At 37.8% G+C, this 19,784-nt stretch overlaps 3 protein-coding genes across 6 annotated transcripts in view; 1 reads left to right on the plus strand and 2 right to left on the minus strand.

Moving 5' to 3' along the window:
- Positions 1-1,801, plus strand: part of LOC105385621 (translocation protein SEC62) — a 24,904-nt gene extending 23,103 nt beyond the window's left edge. For all 4 annotated transcript variants that reach the window (XM_038114921.2, XM_048622389.1, XM_048622388.1 and 1 more), the window contains one exon: positions 346-1,801. In XM_038114921.2, the coding sequence (XP_037970849.2) occupies positions 346-475 (130 nt within the window). In that variant the 3' untranslated portion in view covers positions 476-1,801. The remainder of the gene's footprint in view (positions 1-345) is intronic.
- On the minus strand, positions 1,676-7,408 carry LOC105385622 (4-hydroxyphenylpyruvate dioxygenase). Its single transcript, XM_038114919.2, has 9 exons — positions 7,279-7,408; positions 6,855-6,944; positions 6,331-6,435; positions 5,702-5,917; positions 5,431-5,531; positions 4,973-5,077; positions 4,075-4,282; positions 3,432-3,671; positions 1,676-2,020 (listed from the first exon to the last, which is right to left on the minus strand). The coding sequence occupies exons 1-9, from the start codon at positions 7,279-7,281 to the stop codon at positions 1,946-1,948; spliced, it is 1,143 nt and encodes a 380-aa protein (XP_037970847.2). The 5' UTR covers positions 7,282-7,408; the 3' UTR covers positions 1,676-1,945.
- Positions 7,409-9,105: 1,697 nt separating this feature from the next.
- LOC105385623 (4-hydroxyphenylpyruvate dioxygenase-like) lies at positions 9,106-17,943 on the minus strand. The gene is made up of 9 exons (XM_048622368.1): positions 17,639-17,943; positions 14,083-14,184; positions 13,689-13,904; positions 13,166-13,269; positions 11,557-11,661; positions 11,198-11,285; positions 10,732-10,854; positions 9,878-10,117; positions 9,106-9,191 (listed from the first exon to the last, which is right to left on the minus strand). Exons 1-9 carry the CDS (start codon positions 17,711-17,713, stop codon positions 9,117-9,119), a joined length of 1,128 nt encoding a protein of 375 aa, XP_048478325.1. The 5' UTR covers positions 17,714-17,943; the 3' UTR covers positions 9,106-9,116.
- Between the last annotated feature and the right edge of the window lie 1,841 nt (positions 17,944-19,784).

A 19,784-nucleotide genomic window follows, 5' to 3' on the forward strand; every position in this document is an offset into this window, starting at 1 on the left:
TCTGGATAATAATTATAATTACACTAGCTACACCAGGCGAGCTAGGAGTGCCTTAAACGGTTTTTCTGTGGAATTCCAGGATAAAAAGTTGCATATGTATTAATACAAGCCGCCAGCTTACTAAAAGCCAATTTTATGATATTTGAAGCCACATTTACATCATCAGCTTGTAATAGTCCACTGCTGGATATAGGCTTCCCCCAAAGAGCGCCACAACACTGTATCCTCTACCTCTACCCGTTCAAGTTTGTCGGTCCAGGCGTCCCATCCTACACTTCTTAACTAACAATACATGTATGTAATTGAATTGCAGTAGCTTTAACATGAATATTTTTCCTTTCGCAGAGAAGACCCCCCGACACCGGCCAACGAGAAGCAGTCAGAATCAGACTCCGAGAACAGCCAGCGCTCCTCCACAGAACGAGACTTCGAGATGGTGGAGGCCAAGGACCTCGAACCAGACAGCACGGCTTAGGATAATACACCTAGATATATCCCTATTATTGTGTTTTAAATTAACTAGACTAATATATCACTGTGCGGAGTACAGCGGATAAGTGGTGGTAACGTAAAGCGTACTACACTGCTTCTTAATTTCACTGTGCCGATCAGTAGTATTCAGACATCAGCACTTTGATGACAGGTCAAATATAGAGGTTTATTCATGTTTTTTAAATAATATAACCTATTTATGTAGTCTTGGTAAACGGACGGAATTGGAGTCGCAGGAGAATATCTAATTGGTGTGTTTGATGTTGTAATTGTATCCAAATGTTTGGAGATTTTAAAGCAGTCTACTGGTGGGTGATATTAGGTATCGTACGTAGTGCACTTGGTATTAAGAGCCTGTGGGAAGTGGTATGCGGGTCATCCAGATTATACTTCTGCCTATTCATTCATTGGTTTGAATATTAAAACAAAGAAAATTGTAAAAGGATAAATCTACAGTTGAATTGGTTATCGCGAAATTTCTGACATGTTTTTGTGTCACGTTTTTTAAAATCATAGAAATCATTGAAAAAGCTTCCATTTATAATTATTTTGGTATTCAACTTGTAGTGTCCATTCACGGATGTGTTAAGTTATAGTTTGTACATAATACCAAGTGCATTGCATTAGTTTCACCGACTTTATTCAGATAAATGTCGGTACGTATTTATCTTTTTCGTTGCTTCGTTGAAATTACCATTGGTTTAGCAACGTGATATTTACATTTACAACTGGGAAGATTACGTATGTTTTATTTTTATCAATATTACTTAAAGTGCTCGTGGGTCGTAACAAGAGTAAAAACAGTAACTTGGTTGTTAGTTTACTCAATGTATCTCGAAAGTGTAGACTTTTGTTCAGTTACACAAATTAGGCATACGTAAAAGGAATTCATTCAGAATGATCAATGTTTTTAAACATTACTCGAGAGTAAACAATTAATGCATTTGGAAAATTTCTTTGATTGTCAGACTCTACAGGCAAAAATAGAAAGCAAATGACCTAATGTGCCGGCACTATCATTTTATACTTATACATTTGTAATCATAAAACAATTATTTATGTTTCCTCGCAATTTTAAGCAAAGTTTGGTGCTGTTTCGTATTTTAGATTTATGACATTATGAAGGAGGTTTTAATATTTATTTTTATTGAAATTTGACTATTTTGTATCGTGCGCATTTTTGTTTGGCCTGGTATTCTATGTAAATAGTATGTCGGTATTTCCCCAAGATCTAATGAGTGTTACACTTAAAATTGTGTATCTTTAAACGATAATCAAACAATTCATTAAAGTGATACTCTTTATTAAATCATATGTTTTATTTTGAACTGCGTAAAATTACAACACAAGTATAAAATATGAAAAAACAGAACATAATATTCAGTAATTACTGTAATTAACTTATTTCATTTCGATACATTTTCTGAAAGTTTCTTCTTTAGTATTTTAAGTCTCATAGGTTTCCTCGTTTCTCTTGTTCCAACTCGAGGGATTCGAACAGTGTCTTGAAGTTTCCAGCTCCAAAACCCTGTAAATGGAAGGATACATAATTAGGTAAGTATATCATTACTAGTGTTGCCACGAATAGTGATTTGGCCGAATACCGAATACCGAATATTCGGCCGGCGCTCTCAGCCGAATACCGAATATTCGGCCACCGAATATTCGGCAGGTGATCTAGTTTTTCAATAAGTTGAAATTTTACTTAAAGAATGTTCTTCTTAAGACCATCGTATACCACTTGCTCGTCCATACAAAAAGAGAAAACGTTTTACTACTACTAAATATTATCCAATCTCCATGATTTTTTTGTATGTTGTTGAGACAAGGAATAACTAGGTTTATAGCTTTTTCTTTTTTCAAAATTTTCTATAGATTCAAACTTATAGGCACCTCAAATAACTTAATTTTTGTGATAAAAACTTTGTTGAATCAAACCGTTTGTTGGACAATAACAATATTTTTTTTTTTTTTTTTCTTTTAAAGCAAAAGCTATAAACCTAATTTATATTATGCTGAAGCGATTGACATCAAAATCAAAGAGAATGGTTGATATTTAATTAGTGTAAAAAGTTTTCTCCGGAAACCAGAATTTCATCAAGAAAAGTACCTATTATCAGTCGCGAGCTGCAGTGCATCTCTATCGCACCCGTGCCCGGGGCATGAGAGTACAAGCGATAGAAAATGTTTTCCTAAATACCTATTTCGCTAGAATCGCGAAGGTATACTCTCCTCTTTATCTTACGGCAGATCCGTACAACTGGTGGTCAACCAACTCTAATCAGTAGCGGAACCTTATATATTATGTTAAAAAATACCTGTGTCTCAGTAGCAGGTATCGTATATTTTATGAAGAAAAGTGCCACCGTCTCTTACGAACAAATGCCGATAAACTTGTCATTATTCATCACAATTTGCCTTTAATTAATTTTAAATATAAAAAATACTGATGTTGTATTCAGGTTTTCGTAATTAATGATTGTTTGATAGTGAAATGTTACGTTAATCGTATTGTTTTTTTATTCCCTTTTGTAAGATATTTTCTACTTTTTTAAGTATTCGGTATTCGGCCGAATACTACTTACTATTCGGCCGAATACCGAATACTGAAAAAACTGGCCGAATAGGCCGAATACCGAATACTTGCCGAATATTCGTGGCATCTCTAATCATTACATACCGCATAGCTGTTTTTAAAATACCTAAATAGTAATAATATATAATGCAAGTTATTTTAATTTTCCAGTACATAGCTACCTAGATTAAAATGAAATTAGAAATTACCATGCTATCAAAAACAAAACACGTTTTTGTAAATTAGCTTTCTGTAACGCCAGACAGCTCTAAATTCGAAACCTATTTACTTCTTAAAAATGTCAAAACCTATTTAATTCACACGCGTTCTTACTGCACTGAAAACCTAGCAAAGCTCCACTTACATTATGATTCCTCCGCTGAATAACCTCAATAAACAACGTGGGCCGGTCCTGCGTGTTCTTGGTAAAGATCTGCAGCAGGTACCCCTCCTCATCATAGTCAATGAGGATGTTGAGGCGCTCCAGTTCATCCACACTCTCTGCGACCCTCACCGCACTGTGCTTGAGTTGTTCCCGGATCAGGGTGTAGTATTTGGAAGGAATGGAGAGGAATTCCACGCCGCGAGCGCGCAGGTTTTCTACCTGTGGATTTTGAAAATGTTTGAGATAAGATAAGAGTCGGTAGGGTATTTATCAAGAGTTTAAGTAGTAAAGGTAAGGAAGTTAAAGGGTAAAAAAAAGATCCTATTAAGTATTCATGTTTGTCACAACACAACAGAAACATACACGAAACTTTATTATCATCAGTCCAAATCATCCACTGCTGGACACACAGCACTTACAACCTTTATAAGTAACTGCTGACTACTCTTTTAACGAGGAGCACTATAGGACTCAGCCGGCCATAAAAGCCACTTCCAAGAAAGAGTTTTGCATTTTACACTGTTTCTAAGCGGCAGAAGGCAAATAAAACAACTATGACGCCCGGTAGAAGGTATCGACTACTTATCACACAACTCAAAACGACGACTAATCGACTACTCACAGCACTAATAATATCCTCAGTGTTCAGCGCAATATGCTGCACTCCAGCTCCCCCGTGATACTCCACGTACTCCTGGATCTGGCTCTTCTTCTTCCCTTCAGCTGGCTCGTTGATGGGCAGTTTGACGGTCTCCTCGTAGTTCGCCATCACGACAGAGCGGAGAGCGGAGTATTCTGTGCAGACCTGCTTGTCGTCTACTGACCAGAATCTGTGGTGGAAGGGGAAAGAGTTATGAAAGCAGGCATGAGTTATGCGAAAGCCGACGAATTCATCACTTTTTATAATTAATATGTATTATTATAAACATATTATCATCATCATCTCAGTCATAGGACCTCCACTGCTGAACATAGGTTTTCCCTTGTGCGATCGAGGGCAGCCGCAACCAGTTTTGTTTCTGTCGTGGAAGGGATTCTAACAGGCCAAGCCTTCGACCACTTCCCTTAAGATGTGTTAAATTGGTGTATCAGGACAAACTGAGGGTACTTGACATAATATTTATGGTTACCCTTACCCTATCTATCCTGAATAAAAGCGCTACTTGGTGATATAGGTACAGCAGACATAAGGTAAGTACCTACACAATGTTTCATCCAAACCTTAAAAGATTCTCATTTATGGAAAACTAGCTGTTCCCGCGCTTCGCTTCGCCTTAAAAAGTTTTCCCGTGGGAATTCCGGGATAAAAAGTAGCCTATGTTCTTTCCCAGGGTCTAGATCGTATGTATACCAAATTTCATTCAAATCCGTTCAGTAGTTTTGGCGTGAAAGAGTAACAGACAGACAGACAGACACAGTTACTTTCGCATTTATAATATTAGTTAGGATTAGGATAACACAAAGAAAAAAAAACGCTTTCTTTTGAAGTCCAATGTATCTTTAGTCGTTGTAGTAGTTACCTGTGGAACTGCAGACAGCGCTCGTACCAGGAGGCCGCCGCCTCCATCTGGTGATCCGGTTGGTTGCCCACTACGTGGTCTATGAAGTTTATCTCCACTTTTGGTCTGAAGACAAAAACAAAACGAATATTATTCACTTAGATAAGAATTTTGGCCAATCTCATCATGCCAACCACCAATCATATACATAATCATAGCTTTACCTATCCACTCATATTTTGAAACAGATTTCACGAAATGACCGCTAAATATTTTTACCGCAATGGTAGTATTAGTGACATCCTTTTACGGTTACGAAATAACTACGCCATACAAAAGACATCAACGGGTGCGCGGAAAGAAAGTTCGGAATAGAATTTTCAAGGAGGAAAAGAAAAACTATGTAGGTACCTACCCTTTTTTATTTTACTAAAGTAGGTGGGTACTATAGCGTTGGTAAATCGAAATTTTATACTCACAAGAACTTTTTGATTGGATCTGCTGGCAGCAGTTGGTATCCAGGTAAGAAAGACCCCTTGTATTTTGATCTGTCTATCAACGTGTGTGTGTTGTCGCCGTACTGTAAGAAATTTAATAGTGAGATTGGATACACTATAGCTAAGATACCTAGTAATTAGTAACGTAATAAATGTGGTTGTAGTTTATCTAAAACTTATACCATTATTTTTATTATGTATTATTGGAGCTTTATTAGGCAAGTTGTGGCAAAAAACGTATCTAAAAACTTACAGTTTTCAACACAGCCATTCGGACGACGCCATTCTCGTCCTTTTCTTCCCAAATGTCCTTAACGACTTTGGCGCCTTGCTTCTTGGCGTATTCTACGATGTAGTCGAGGTTCTCCACGGTAAATGCAATATCTTTCACGAAATCCCCGTGGAACGCCACCTCCTTGGCGAAAGCCGTCTCTTCAGGCTCATACTGGGCTTGGAGGACGAACACTATCTGTAAATAAAACGAGGAGTTTGTATCCAATGGTGAAGATTAAACTATTAAAGCAAAACGCAATGTAAATTAATTAGTTAATCTACATAGAACAACAAGAGTTGCATCATAGTCACACAAATAAGCATCATTTATATCGTTCAGAATTCCTCGCACGGCAAGGAACGACGGATGCGATGGAATACTTTTTTCACGTCTTCAGCCCCGGTTGCATGGCATCTTTATCAACGTTGGGAAAAATATTTCGATTCGCGTTAAGCACGGTGACATTATGTTGGGACGTTCATTAAACAACTTAACTACATCGATACATCTCTATCTAAAAAGGGATCTCCCTTGCATATAGCTTACTGCTCCCAATTACGCATCAAAACTTTGCAAAAGGCTTCTGAAGTCTGAAGGCTTGAACTCACCTTATTCAAACGCACAGCATACGCCGATGTCTGCCTGGACCCAGTCTCCAGGCCCCGGTAGGCCAGAGGCTCGAACCCAAACCTCGTCACATAGTAACTGGCTGCCTGGTGAATATATAAATACATAATTAGTACAGAACTATGTATAATTTTAGTATTTATAACAACGGGTTGTTCTGCTGAAGGTCATTCAGGTTGTTTCTTTCCGAAGACCAGTTTTCTATTATTGATGTTTGACAATAATTTATTATTCAGTGATATCATGTGAATTAATTAATGTATTATCGTAGGTTAGGTTCTCCATGAAAGAATCAACCAAGGAATATTATCTAGGTAGGAACTTATTTTAAATTTGGATATTATGGAGACTCGTGCCAAAGTAGTGGGGACGTGATAAGTTGTGATGAATACACGGGCGGCTAAAACCGAACATCTAAAGACTAGAGCCTTTGTAGCTTGTGTAAAGATGTAGAAGGTAAAATAAAGTAAAATGTTTATAAGATATTATAAATAAATATACTTACTTGCTTCGCGTTGGAAACCCAGAAGGTGAGGTGGTCGAATGCTACGAATTTTCCGTTTTCTGGTTTCTTTCCCTTGTCTGTGTATGATGTCTGTAAGAAATAATTAATATACCTACTAAGATATATTTCCATTTCTTGTTATAGTGAGAAGTTGGTATACAGGAATACAGTAACAGGTAACAGAAGGACCGATGATAGAATATGAGTTTAGGGGCGAGATTGTATCATTATTTTTTGTCGACCAGACTTGGTTCATAGATTTTTTGTAGGCCTTCCTTTTTGTTTCCGTGTTTATCTGGGATTACAGGAATGGTACTTTAAAAGATATATAATGTACTCACTTATATGTGAGGTGTTTAGTGGTCTATCACATAGAATGAATAACTACTTACTTGACTAATATAAAAAAAAACAATACACTTACCATTATCACACAAAGTTTCAGTTAATAAACTCTCCTTTCTTCTGTAAAACACTGTTGTGTTAAACGTAGTTTCCCACAGAAATGACCCACAAACTGGTATCTTGGGCTTTATATATGATATTCAAATGAATCTTATAAATATAGCTCAAAACAAGTCCCCTTAGGCTGCGACCACATATAAGTTTGGAAAAGCTTCTAAGAAAACACCAAAGTAGTGTTAAAACTAAAATAATTTATATTTTCAATTACAGTGGTTTAACACTGTGTGTCGCATTTAACTACTATGTACCTAGATAGGAATATAAAGGTTTTTCAAATACTATTTTGAAGTAAGTACAAGAACTAAACAATTTTAGGGCAGATCAGAAGCTACCATAGTTTTTAAATTATGTAGGGAAGACATTACATATACTTAGGTATGGTAAGTTCAAGTCATGCTATATTGTGGTAGAATTAATTATATGCCCTATAACCATTGAACTCTAATATTAGGTACTAGAATATTAGTTCAATGCTTCTTCTTCTTCTTCTTCCTTGCCTTATCCTTATTTAGGGTCGGCTTTGTTGGTCATGTCACGCCATTTTTCCCTATCCTCATTCACCCCACACTCTCTCATATTTTCTTTCACGCAATTAAGCCACGTCTTTCTTGGTCTTCCTCTCTTGCGCCTTCCTATGCTTATAACACTATTTTGTAATTGCAAAAGTTATCTTAAATTCTAAACTCATACATACGTTTTGAGAGCCCCAGTTTTAAACCACAGTGCAGACGTGCCTTATAACTTAAAAACAATATGTAAATTGTATAAAACTGGAAATGTAGGTAGCTTCTATCTAGTCGAGATACCGAAGGCACAAAAGCGGGGTGGCGTGGCGTCATACTATAGCGTAGTAGTCTTGTATATGCGGGACACACCTTCTAGATACTTACTGTTGTTTACGTATTAAATGGGAGCTTACAATGGAGTACCTATTATATTTTTTACAATGCATGTGTTGTATATTTAACCCATTCTAATATAGACCTCAGTCATTTAAAGTTTCAGTAAATAACTGTTTTTAATCAGCCCCTACATTTTCAATTTTCTCTCTCAATATTCACACATACTATCATAACTAAGTAAAATATTGTAAGTTAATTTAACTCTGGAGATTATTATATTCGTGTGAGATGATGTCGAGGGTGCAAAAATTACATGAATATTGGTATGGAATAAATGATGATCACTAGAAAAATAAAGAAAAACAAAGGACACATTCAATCGGCGCCCTTCAGTACTAAAAGTAATAACTTCCAGATAACTATAAGATCGAAAAGAATTTGAAAACCTTTGCCGATTGTGCAAAGGTTTTCAAATTCTTTTCCATCTTATAGTTTAATTGCTTCAGAAGGTAAGGAGGTATTGGAACCGGAAAAATCTTGTATAGATGTGTTGGTTAAGAGTCTCTACCCCACGCGGTGTAGGTTTGAGTCCGGTCCGGGCAGATATCTATTTGTGGGTATATATAGGTACTTATTAAAATGTTTATTAGCTTATTTCAAAATATGGCGCAATATTTAGGTAGACACTCTACGAGAACTTTCGAGAATTTATTGCATAAATACTTACAGTACTTTTATCAAATTAAAATTAACTCCTTACTTACTTAAATCTCAGAATATACAAAGAGCATTAGGTATTGATACCTACTAGGTACCTACTTAGGTATTTTTGGAAGTCAAAATTATACAAAAGCATAAAAAATGTTACAAGATATTTATTAAATCATATTCTTCACGTTAGTTAATTGCATTGTTAGAGGAGGAGGTACCTAAGTAGAAGTACTAAGTAAGGTACCTATTCGGTAATCTTTTTCGAGTCCTGCAGTTCAATAGCTTCAAAAACCCACTTGTAGTTCATAGCACCAAATCCCTGAAAATAAACCAAAAATCGTCAAGTAGGAACTTAATCATTTCTGTTGGTAAGCTCGCTAAAGCGCAAAGGAATACTTATTGTTGGACTGAAGACGACTTTATACACGACCAGTATAGTAGTCGGATGAAAAAAAAAAACACGCACTCACGCCTTGTACTAATGTACTCCCTTGCGGGGTAGGCAGAGTAGGTGCATTGCTGCACCCACTTTTCGCCAGAGTGTTATGTTAGTCCCAATGTAATAGGGGGCGGGCCTATTGCCATTTTACGGGCACATCCAAGACCTGAGAACAAATATCTGTGTTTAAACAAATATCGGCCCCAGCCGGGGATCGAACCCGGGACCATCGGCTCAGTAGTCAGGGTCACTAACCACTACGCCATTCGGTAGTCGGATGAGGGAGGATGTATTTTGTGACTTAGAGAGACATTACAGATTATTTGCTGATGTTTTAGAGAACCAGATAGCGCAGTGGTCATATACAAACTTTGACTGCTGTGCCAAGGGTCTCAGGTTCAATCCCTGGCAGGAGCAAATATTTGCTCTCGGGTCCTGGGCGTTTTTGTATTATGACTCCCGCCCGCCTTTATCCTGCAGTCTTGAAGGACAACTTTGTGTGTGTGTGTGTGTGTGTGTGTGTGTGTGTGTGTGTGTGTGTTGTGTAGATACTTCTATTCACCCACCCTGTGATTCCTCCTCTGTATAATCTCGATGAAGACAGTGGGCCGCGCCTGCAAGTGCTTCGTAAACGCTTGCAGCATGTACCCTCGTTCATCGAAGTCGATCAGCACGTGGCATTCTTTGAGAGTGTCCACACCCTCGGCCACGTTCAGAGACGAGTGTTGTAGCTTGTCCCGGATGATGTCGTAGTAGGTGTCCGGGAACACTAGGATGTCGGCGCCCCGGGACTTTAGAGCTCGCATCTGGTAAGGTTTGGAAATGTGAGTTTAATGTTAGAAGGTCTTTATTAGATCGTTGATTGTGTATTCATAAATTGTAAATTTTGTTGTAGCTGAAACGGAGATAGGTATTATATTGGCGAAAAGTGGGTGCAGCAATGCACCTCTGCCTACCCCGCAAGGGAGTACATTAGTACAAGGCGTGAGTGTGTGTGTTTTTTTTTGTTTTTTATAATTAATTATATCAATCTGAAGTGAACACAATTTAAACTTATTGACTTGAAAGGATCCGCGATTAGGCAGCTAAAGGTAGGTAGGTACTTGGTGAGACTTAATTTTACTCAAAACGCTGTGTTTGTATGAACGTAGTAGTTACTCAATAATTTATCATACAACCATGTAGCATTAAACATGTATGTATGATAAATTATTGAGAACTACGATCATAAAAACATAGCGTTTTGAGTCAAGTTATGTCGCACCAAGTAACTAACAACTAAGTATGTAGACGGTTGTTTATCACAAGTTGTATTAATACGAGTCTCGAAATCAAGGTGAAATAACAGCTACGCAGGCAAGTCAACATAATATTTACTACAAATGCAAGTTAATTAAAATGACCAGTGTTGTTTACTCACTGTGGCAATAATGTCGTCAGTGTACAACGCTATGTGTTCGACTCCTGAAGAGCCTAGTGCTTTCACGAAGTCTGTAGCCTTGCTTGATGGGCGCAGGCCTTTGGCTGCTTCGTTCATGGATAGCTGGAAAGTGCTTACATTGTACCTAATTGAGTCATGATTACTTATGCATGTAGTACTAATATTATCTAAGGAGGCACGCTATACTATGTATGTTCTTAGGTGAAAACTGTGTAAGGGATCATTTTTTAGGTTCTACTAGGTACCTAAAAATTACCAGTGTTTTGTACACAAAACTGCAAATAAATCTAATAGACTTTAGCACACTTTAAGCCTTGTATCCACTTGAGCAAGTGCGGCTCGGCCAAATGCGCCGCTCATTTGCCTGAGCAGGCTCACGTGGATACAAGGCTTTAGTCTTAATTTACTCAGCTCTGAAGTAATATGCTAATTTACAATAACTTACAAGGACCGTCTCTTCTTTGTTGATTACGGATGCGGAGTTGATGCAGGAGTACGGGACCAGGTCGTGCTTGTAGTCCACACACCAAAATCTGATAAAAGATTTAGTAGAATATGTAATGGTAGGGGTTTAGGGTAAGATTTATTAGAAGACGTGGGGGGATTATTGTTATCGTTATTCTAAACAACTTTTTCTCTACCTCTTTTGTAAATTCATATATGTATACTGAAATTCTACACGGTGAAACTTCAGGGTTTGTCACCGTACTGAAAGGAATAGCGTGGTATAGTCACTCTTCGTGCAACCAAAAATTCTTGGTGTTTAAAGTAAGTATGCAGTATAACTTAATATAAAATACCAACCTCTGCATATTGAGGTTCCTCTCATACCAAGCTACGGATGACTCCAGGGTACCGTCTTCCATGTTGCCTTCAACGTGATCTATGTATTCCAGCTTCGTCGACGATCTGGAACATGTTGGTTATATTAACCCCCTCATTCATAGAAGAGTTGTAGGACGTTTTAACTATTATCCTCCATCCTCCATTATACTCCAAAAAAGAATTTAGCAAAAACAATTTTTTACTTAACCGAACTTTACTTCGGCGAAGTATCAAAGCGAGTGGTGTGACGGACGCGTGTTTTGAAACTATACAAGGTCAGAACGCACCCATAGTGTACTAGCACTGTATAGTTTCAAGTGAAAAAAATAAATATTGTACTTGAAAATATACACGATTTGTGCGTACTAATCGCGTATACTTTCAAGTTGGGATTTACTGAATCGTTCTTGAAAATATACATTGCTATTACGCACATTGCTTGATTGACGTACCTACTTGTCACATATAACTAATTTATACCTACATGCTGATTCTGATTTACTTAACTATTTCGGTAAATGTTCAAATGTACATGACTACAATTTAGTTGTTATGCCTTAGGTATGACACCTATAGAATGTTAGTAAAAAAATATGAACAAGCTCTAATTTGATTGATAAAATGATATTAATAGCAATCATACTTGCAAGTAAGAATACTAATATCTTATTATTTATATGAATTAAGAGTAATACCTACTACACTCACGAGCAATGAAAAAGTTCCAGTGACGAAACGGAAAAGACTAGCTTAATGACGCTGTCGGCAATATTAAAGTACATTTAACAGCGCATCTTTATATTATTTTAAAAAAATTGGGTCATTTGGTGTTGACTTTTTGCTACTTGGACTTATTCATTGCTCGTGAGTGTAGTAGGTATTACTCTATAGACCTATTACTTACACACATAATATTAAATATTTCATCAAGTTATGAATTCACCGTAATTGTCTTTATGAATTGTTCTACACCCTCTTCTGAGATAATTTTTACTATTTACAACAGTTCTACAGTTTAATTTAAATCAATTTACTTTTTAACTGTACAATGTAAACAAAAAAAACGTTACGAAAACAATGCCAAGTGCAGAATGATGATGAAATGTTTAGAAAGCAACATACTTATTACTATTTCACATGAAAGAAAGAGAGAGCAACCATTCAAAATAACTACCTGGTAACTATTCACGTATAGTTTCAAGTGCTCGCATTGCCGCTTGGCACTTGAAAATATACACGATTAGTACGCAGTGGTAACTGCTGCAGTATATTTTCAACCCATAATTTTGGCCCAACTTACTTGAAAATATACGCGATTAGTGCGTAATGGCCTTGTATACTTTCAAGTAAATTATGGCACCATTTTAATTTGAAAATATACGCGAGCAGTCCCAACCTCTGCGTTCTCACACGCGTGACGGACGCTTAAACCCTGATTACACCTACCGAGTAGAGTGGCGAGACAGTATCGGCCAATGAACGGCTAGCAATTGAACGACTGCTTCGCCGAGGATACTGTCTTGGCCACTCTACTCAGTAGTGTAATCGGGGTATCATGAATTAAAAACAACCTGAATATTACACTCACAGTATTTCATTGAGTACGTCGTCATCCGCCACGGCGCGGTACCCCGGCAGGAACACCCCGTTGTACTTGGAACGGTCGATGAGAGTGTGGGTGTTGTCTCCGTACTGAAAACAACTAACTTTGTACCCAATTTTCTAGGTATTTTTGTCTTCTATAGCATATTAAAATACCTATAGCTATAATATGAACCAATTAAACAAAACTGTTATAAAAGCAAGACATATTTTTCTTTTTTAAACTCTTGATCCAGTACCAGAAAAGCAGTAATAGAACAAGCACCTGGCTACTCCACACAATTTACGAGAGAGAGTCTAATGCGAGCGCTACACGCAAGATATACATTGTGATCCGTCAGTATATACTGTCGGATCACGATATTTACTGACGTGTAGCCTACACCTAAAGGATCATTGAAAAATGAACTCTATTGTATGTATTATTGTTTCAGTATTGGCTACCTGAACAGTTATATTCTTACCTACAGCAAATCATGCAAAGATCTTGAACTAAAAACGCAACTCACCGTCTGCAAAACAGCAAACCTGACTACCCCGTCTTCATCGGCCTCCTCCGTGACTCCTTTCAGCACCCGCGCCCCGCCGGCCTCGGCCGCCGCTACCAGCGCGTCAAGAGCTTCCACCGCGAACGACACGTCCTTCACGAAGTCCCCGTGGGCTGACAGGTCTTCGGTGATGGGGTGCGGGGCGGGAGAGGTTGGCGAATCGAAGATGATTGTTATCTGTGTTTAGGAGCGGATGTTGTAGAGTAGTAGGGTATTGGTGGCTTGCATTAGACATGGAACTTTTATTAGAAGGTCGACGAGAAATCTATCACATTTTGTCTGTTATGGAATGTGATGTGAATGTGAAAACTATTTTAAAGATGTTATTTCGTTATATTTTTTTCCTAAATTTTACCTTATTAAGCCTCACAGCCCGGGACAGCACGGGGCGTTCGGGCGTGGGCTCCCGCACTGCCAGCGGACGGAACCCCAGCCGGGACACGAAGTAACTCGATGCCTGGAGTATCAGAAACATGGTAAGTATTGTAGGGGCCTCGATCATGAGTGCTTTCAACTCAAATCGCTAGCGTAATTCGATAGTAATTAGTATGACAAATTACTACGTTGGCGCTGTTCTTTTTCCATATGTTTGTGTAGTATCGTACAATGCTAGCGTATTACTACTACGTTAACCCGTGATAGACACATAAACTCAAACTCAAAATTTTTATTCATCGTAAAAATATAAAATTTTCTGATGAACGTCAATTTTTACAAACTACTCTCCGTTCGGATAAGGGGGGCTCTTTCTGTCTAAGGAGAAGAACGGAGGCAAGAAACTCCTGAGCCATCTTTTCAAAAAAAAGACTTAATACTAGTTAGTATACAATACTTATAAGCTTTATAATAATAATTATAATAATATGAGCAGAGCTAACTAGTTATCACAGCCATGCATTAACGTCCTCTAAGTAATCATCAATTTTATAATAAGCTTTTTTAAAGAGTTTCTCTTTAATGTAACACTTAAACTTATTCTCTGGCATTTGAGTAACTTCTGTTGGAAGCTTATTATAAAATCTAATACAGTATCCTAAAAACGATTTATTAACTTTCGCTAGACGCATCGCTGGAAAAGCCAGCTTGTGCTTGTTCCTAGTATTAATGTCATGATTACTGCCAATTGTATCAAAAGTTGAAATATTCTTTCGTACATACATTAAATTGGAAAAAATGAACTGACATGGAACTGTAAGGATGTTAATTTCTTTAAATAGTTCTCTCAATGAATCCCTGGAACCAAGTTTGTATATAGAGCGGATGGCTCTTTTCTGTAATACAAATATCGTTTCAATATCAGCTGCTCTACCCCAAAGCAAAATTCCATACGATAATAAGCTGTGGAAATAACTAAAGTAAACTATTCTGGCGGTTTCAACGTCGGTCAGTTGTCTAATTTTCCGTATAGCAAAAGCTGCGGAGCTCAACCTTCCAGCCAATTTTTCAATGTGAGGTCCCCACTGTAACTTTGAATCTATAGTCATCCCAAGAAAGACAGTATCATTAACTAGGTCCAATTTATTCGCATTGTCTAACATTCGGCAGTGTAAATTTAATACATTTCGTTTTTTTAGAATTCAATAGAAGATTATTAACGGTAAACCAATCGTGTATGTCAGATAGAATTGAATTAATTTCATTAAAATTATTTTCTCTTCTTTTAACTTTAAAAAGCAAAGAAGTATCGTCAGCAAATAAAACTATATTAGTCAATTTTTCAACCATAAAAGGCAAGTCATTAATATAAATGAGGAATAAAAATGGTCCTAGAATAGATCCTTGAGGGACGCCTATTTTTACATGAGCCCCCTGTGATTTAGTATTGTTAATATCGACCCTTTGTTGTCTCTTGTCTAAATATGAAGATATCAAATCTAAAGCCTTTCCTCCTATTCCATAGTATCTAAGTTTCAAAATTAAAGTCTGATGGTCTACACAATCAAACGCCTTCGACAGATCACAGAAGACTCCAATAGCATCGTGATGGTCTTCCCAGGCGTCAAATATGTGCTTAATCAACGCAGTACCGGCATCGGCTGTTGATTTGCCTTTTGTAAAACCATACTGCTGGCTATGAAACAATCGAGCATCATTGAAATGCAAAAGCATCTGACTGAGTATGACCCTCTCAAATATTTTACTCAAAACTGGAAGAACCGAGACAGGCCTGAAATTTGCAGGGTCCTCCATATCCCCACTTTTGAACAGAGGTATAATTTTACAAAATTTCATAAGATCTGGGAACACACCTTCAGCGATACATTTATTAAAGATGTTAGCCAAAATTGGGGCGATTTTATTAATAATAGAAAGAACAAATTTAACTGACATTCCCCACAAGTTTTCAGTTTTCTTCATATTTAATGACTTAAATGTTTTTATAATAGTTAATGTATTAATGTCGCAGGCAACTGGTTTAATCTCCTGTTTGATTGAACCACTAGCCCGTTCATTGGATGGCGCTATTCAGTTGTATGACTAAAGGACAACTCGTCAAGTCGTTGATTGTAACGTTCGGCGTCTTGACTGAACGTCATTCAGCGAAGTCGTTGAATCGGATATAGTATAGAAACTTTGTATTGCGTGGTTAGGGTGAACATCACGAGACAAGAGTCAACAAAAAGACTATGTTACAAAGCTCTTATCTCACAAATTAACTAAACTATAACAATAAACGTACCTTCATATTGTTGTTCATAATTATCCAGTTTCGCCACTTTTTTTCTTTGAAACTATCCGCCCGCGGCGTAATAATAGGTTAATTCATGTTGTCACACTATTTTAACACAAATAACGCACTTTAAAGCTAATTTATTTGCAAAAAACTAACAATATAGGTGCTTATTGTGTCAGCTGTTAGCTGTTAGACGCCATATTTGTTTTATTCACCACCTGACTGATTTTAAGTCAGCTAACTAGTTGGACGTTTTGTGACGCTTGTACAACCAACGATCGGCCTAGTCATACAACTGAACAGCGCCATCCAATGAACGGGCTAGTGGTTCAATCAAACAGAAGATTAAAGCAGTTGCCTGCGACATTAATATATCTGAATTTAAATTCCTTATCGGTTGAAGGTGCGTTCTCCTTCGTCAGGGTTTCAGCTGCTGCAGCCGAAGAATCCAGGTTACACGTAGTCTCTAAAGGAATGTTCGTAAAAAACTCTTCAAAGACCCTCGCCACCGCGTCATTCGATGTTATAATGTCATTGTGTCATTGTGTCTGTCTGTCTGTTACTCTTTCACGCCAAAACTACTGGACGGATTTGAATGAAATTTGGTATACCTACATACGGTCTAGACCCTGGGAAAGAACATAGGCTACTTTTTATCCCGGAATTCCCAAGGGAAAACTTTTTAAGGCGAAGCGAAGCGCGCGGGAACAGCTAGTGATTAATAAATATATTGAAACTGAACTGAACTTTCTTTCAACTGTGCATTATTAGTATTGAAGAAATTTCACCCTCGTATCATAATTAATTTAACTACTGAACATTATAACATTATGTATATGAGTTACCTTTTAACTTAGTTAAATTTTGTATGATTTATTATGATTAATAAATATATTGAAACTGAACTGAACTTTCTTTCAACTGTGCATTATTAGTATTGAAGAAATTTCACCCTCGTATCATAATTTAACTACTGAACATTATACCATTATGTACGGTTGCCTGCGCCTAAATGTATACAGGCGGAGTTTTTAAAATAGCGATCCCTGATGATGAAGGGACCAGCTACATCTGTTATAAATCCGGGGACGTGTTGTCTGTGATATGTGTAGCAGTGGTGTTTATGTGGATGTGCTTGAGCAACACGTGAGCTTGAGATCGCTATTTTAAAAACTCCGCCTGTATACTTTTAGGCGCAGGCCACCGTACATGAGTTACTACATAGGTTTTTACGTACCGTATTCGCGTTAGCCACCCAAAAAACGAGATGATCAAAATTGACCACCCTCCCTTCGCCGCTACCCTTCGACATTGTACACTAACAATGGGATTTAAATCTAGTAAGTAAAGAAAACTTCAATACTATGGTTCTTTCAGTAAACACTGAAAGATATAGGTAGTAGGTATATCGTTATAGTTCTTTAACAAAAAAGTTCACACAAAAAGTAGCGCTTTTCTTATTAAACTTCGACTACTTTATGGGACTTTCAAGACTAAATTGATGTTGTTTTTTTATGAGATTGTCTTTATATAACATCAGACAGCGGTAGTAGCTTCGAAAATATGTATTTATGAACTAATAACTTGTAAATTAATTACACAGATAAGAAACCAGTCAATCAGTAAGCACCTATCATGTGAAATCAAACTAATAATTAAGTATTGTAGGCCAAGTTATATTTACGTGGTCAGCATAAAAATATATTTAAATAGACTATTAATAAGTAGTTTATGACTGCATTTCCTGTGTCTTAGTTGTTTAGACGACTGAACATTTAACATACCTACCACATCTATAAATAGATATAAGTATAGATAGGTACTAATGCATCGGCACAAGATGGGTGTTTTTCAAAGTTCAGAATAGACTCATGGTACCATGCATTGTTACAAGATGGGAGTCTTTCAAAGTCCAGACCAACAGACCACGAAGCTTGTATCAGTCTGAGGCAATAAAACCGGATCACACTGTTTCTTTTTTTAACCTACGACGAAAAAGAGGGGTGTTATAAGTTTAACGTGTCTGTGTATCTGTCTGTGGTAGCGTAGCTCCTAAACGGTTAACAGATTTCCAATTTGTTTCTTTTAGGTCATAGGTAATATTACCCCGGGTGTTCTAAGCCATATTTTTTCAAAATTGGCTAAGCCGTTAGTGTAGAATGTCTCGCGTTTGTAACGTTGGTAAGGTTTGTATCTATCTAAGTTTCATAATATGATAACAATTTTCAGTGTTTTGTAATTATGGCGTTTATTATACGCTACTATGACTGTCCAAGTACAGGACCACAAGACAAGACCTATCCAACTGCAACGTGGAGTGAGACAGGGGGATGTGATATCTCCGAAACTGTTCACCAATGCATTGGAAGATGTCTTTAAGACGTTGGACTGGAAAGGACATGGCATATGTATAAATGGCGAGTACATGTCACATCTCCGCTTCGCGGACGACATCGTTATTATGGCAGAAGCTCTGCAGGAACTGAGAACTAAGTGGCCTGAATGTGGCTTCCCGACGTGTAGGCCTCGGTATGTACTTGGACAAGACGAAAGTCATACATGTACAATGCTCACATCAAACCGGAGCCGGTCGCCGTTGGTGAGGCAACAATCGAAGTTGTGCAAGAATATGTCTACCTCGGGCAGACTATTCGGCTAGGCAGAAGCAACTTCGACAAGGAGGCTGCAAGGCGCATCCAACTGGGTTGGGCTGCATTCGGGAAACTTCGTCACATATTCTCCTCGGCCATTCCTCAGAGCCTGAAGACAAAAGTCTTCAACCAGTGCGTCCTGCCAGTGATGACGTATGGTGCAGAGACGTGGACACTGACGGTAGGAATGGTCCACCGATTTAAAGTCGCTCAGCGTGCTATGGAGGGAGCTATGCTTGGGGTTTCTCTGATGGATCGTATCAGAAATGAGGTTATCCGTCAGAGGACTAAGGTTACCGACATAGCTGTCAAAATATGCAAAGTGAAGTGGCAGTGGGCTGGTCATATCTGCCGAAGAACCGATAACCGTTGGGGTAGACGAGTTCTCGAGTGGAGACCACGAATAGGCAAACGCAGCGTGGGACGCCCTCCTGCCCGCTGGACTGACGACCTTAAGCGGGTGGCGGGTAGTGGTTGGAGGAGGAAGGCCGAGCATCGAGTGTTGTGGCGCTCCTTGGGAGAGGCCTATGTCCAGCAGTGGATGATTATTGGCTGATGATGATGATGATATTATACGAAGATTATACGCCATTATTACAAAACACTGAAAAAATTTCTAGGTTTAGGTATAATAACCGGTAGATCAACATCATTTAGTTTGGTTATTTATTATTATTACCTTTTTCTTAATAAACAAATTGGGTTATATTTTATAACCAATTAAAATATGAA

The sequence above is a fragment of the Plutella xylostella genome, chromosome 8 (genome assembly GCF_932276165.1).
Source record: "Plutella xylostella chromosome 8, ilPluXylo3.1, whole genome shotgun sequence".
Taxonomy (NCBI): domain Eukaryota; kingdom Metazoa; phylum Arthropoda; class Insecta; order Lepidoptera; family Plutellidae; genus Plutella; species Plutella xylostella.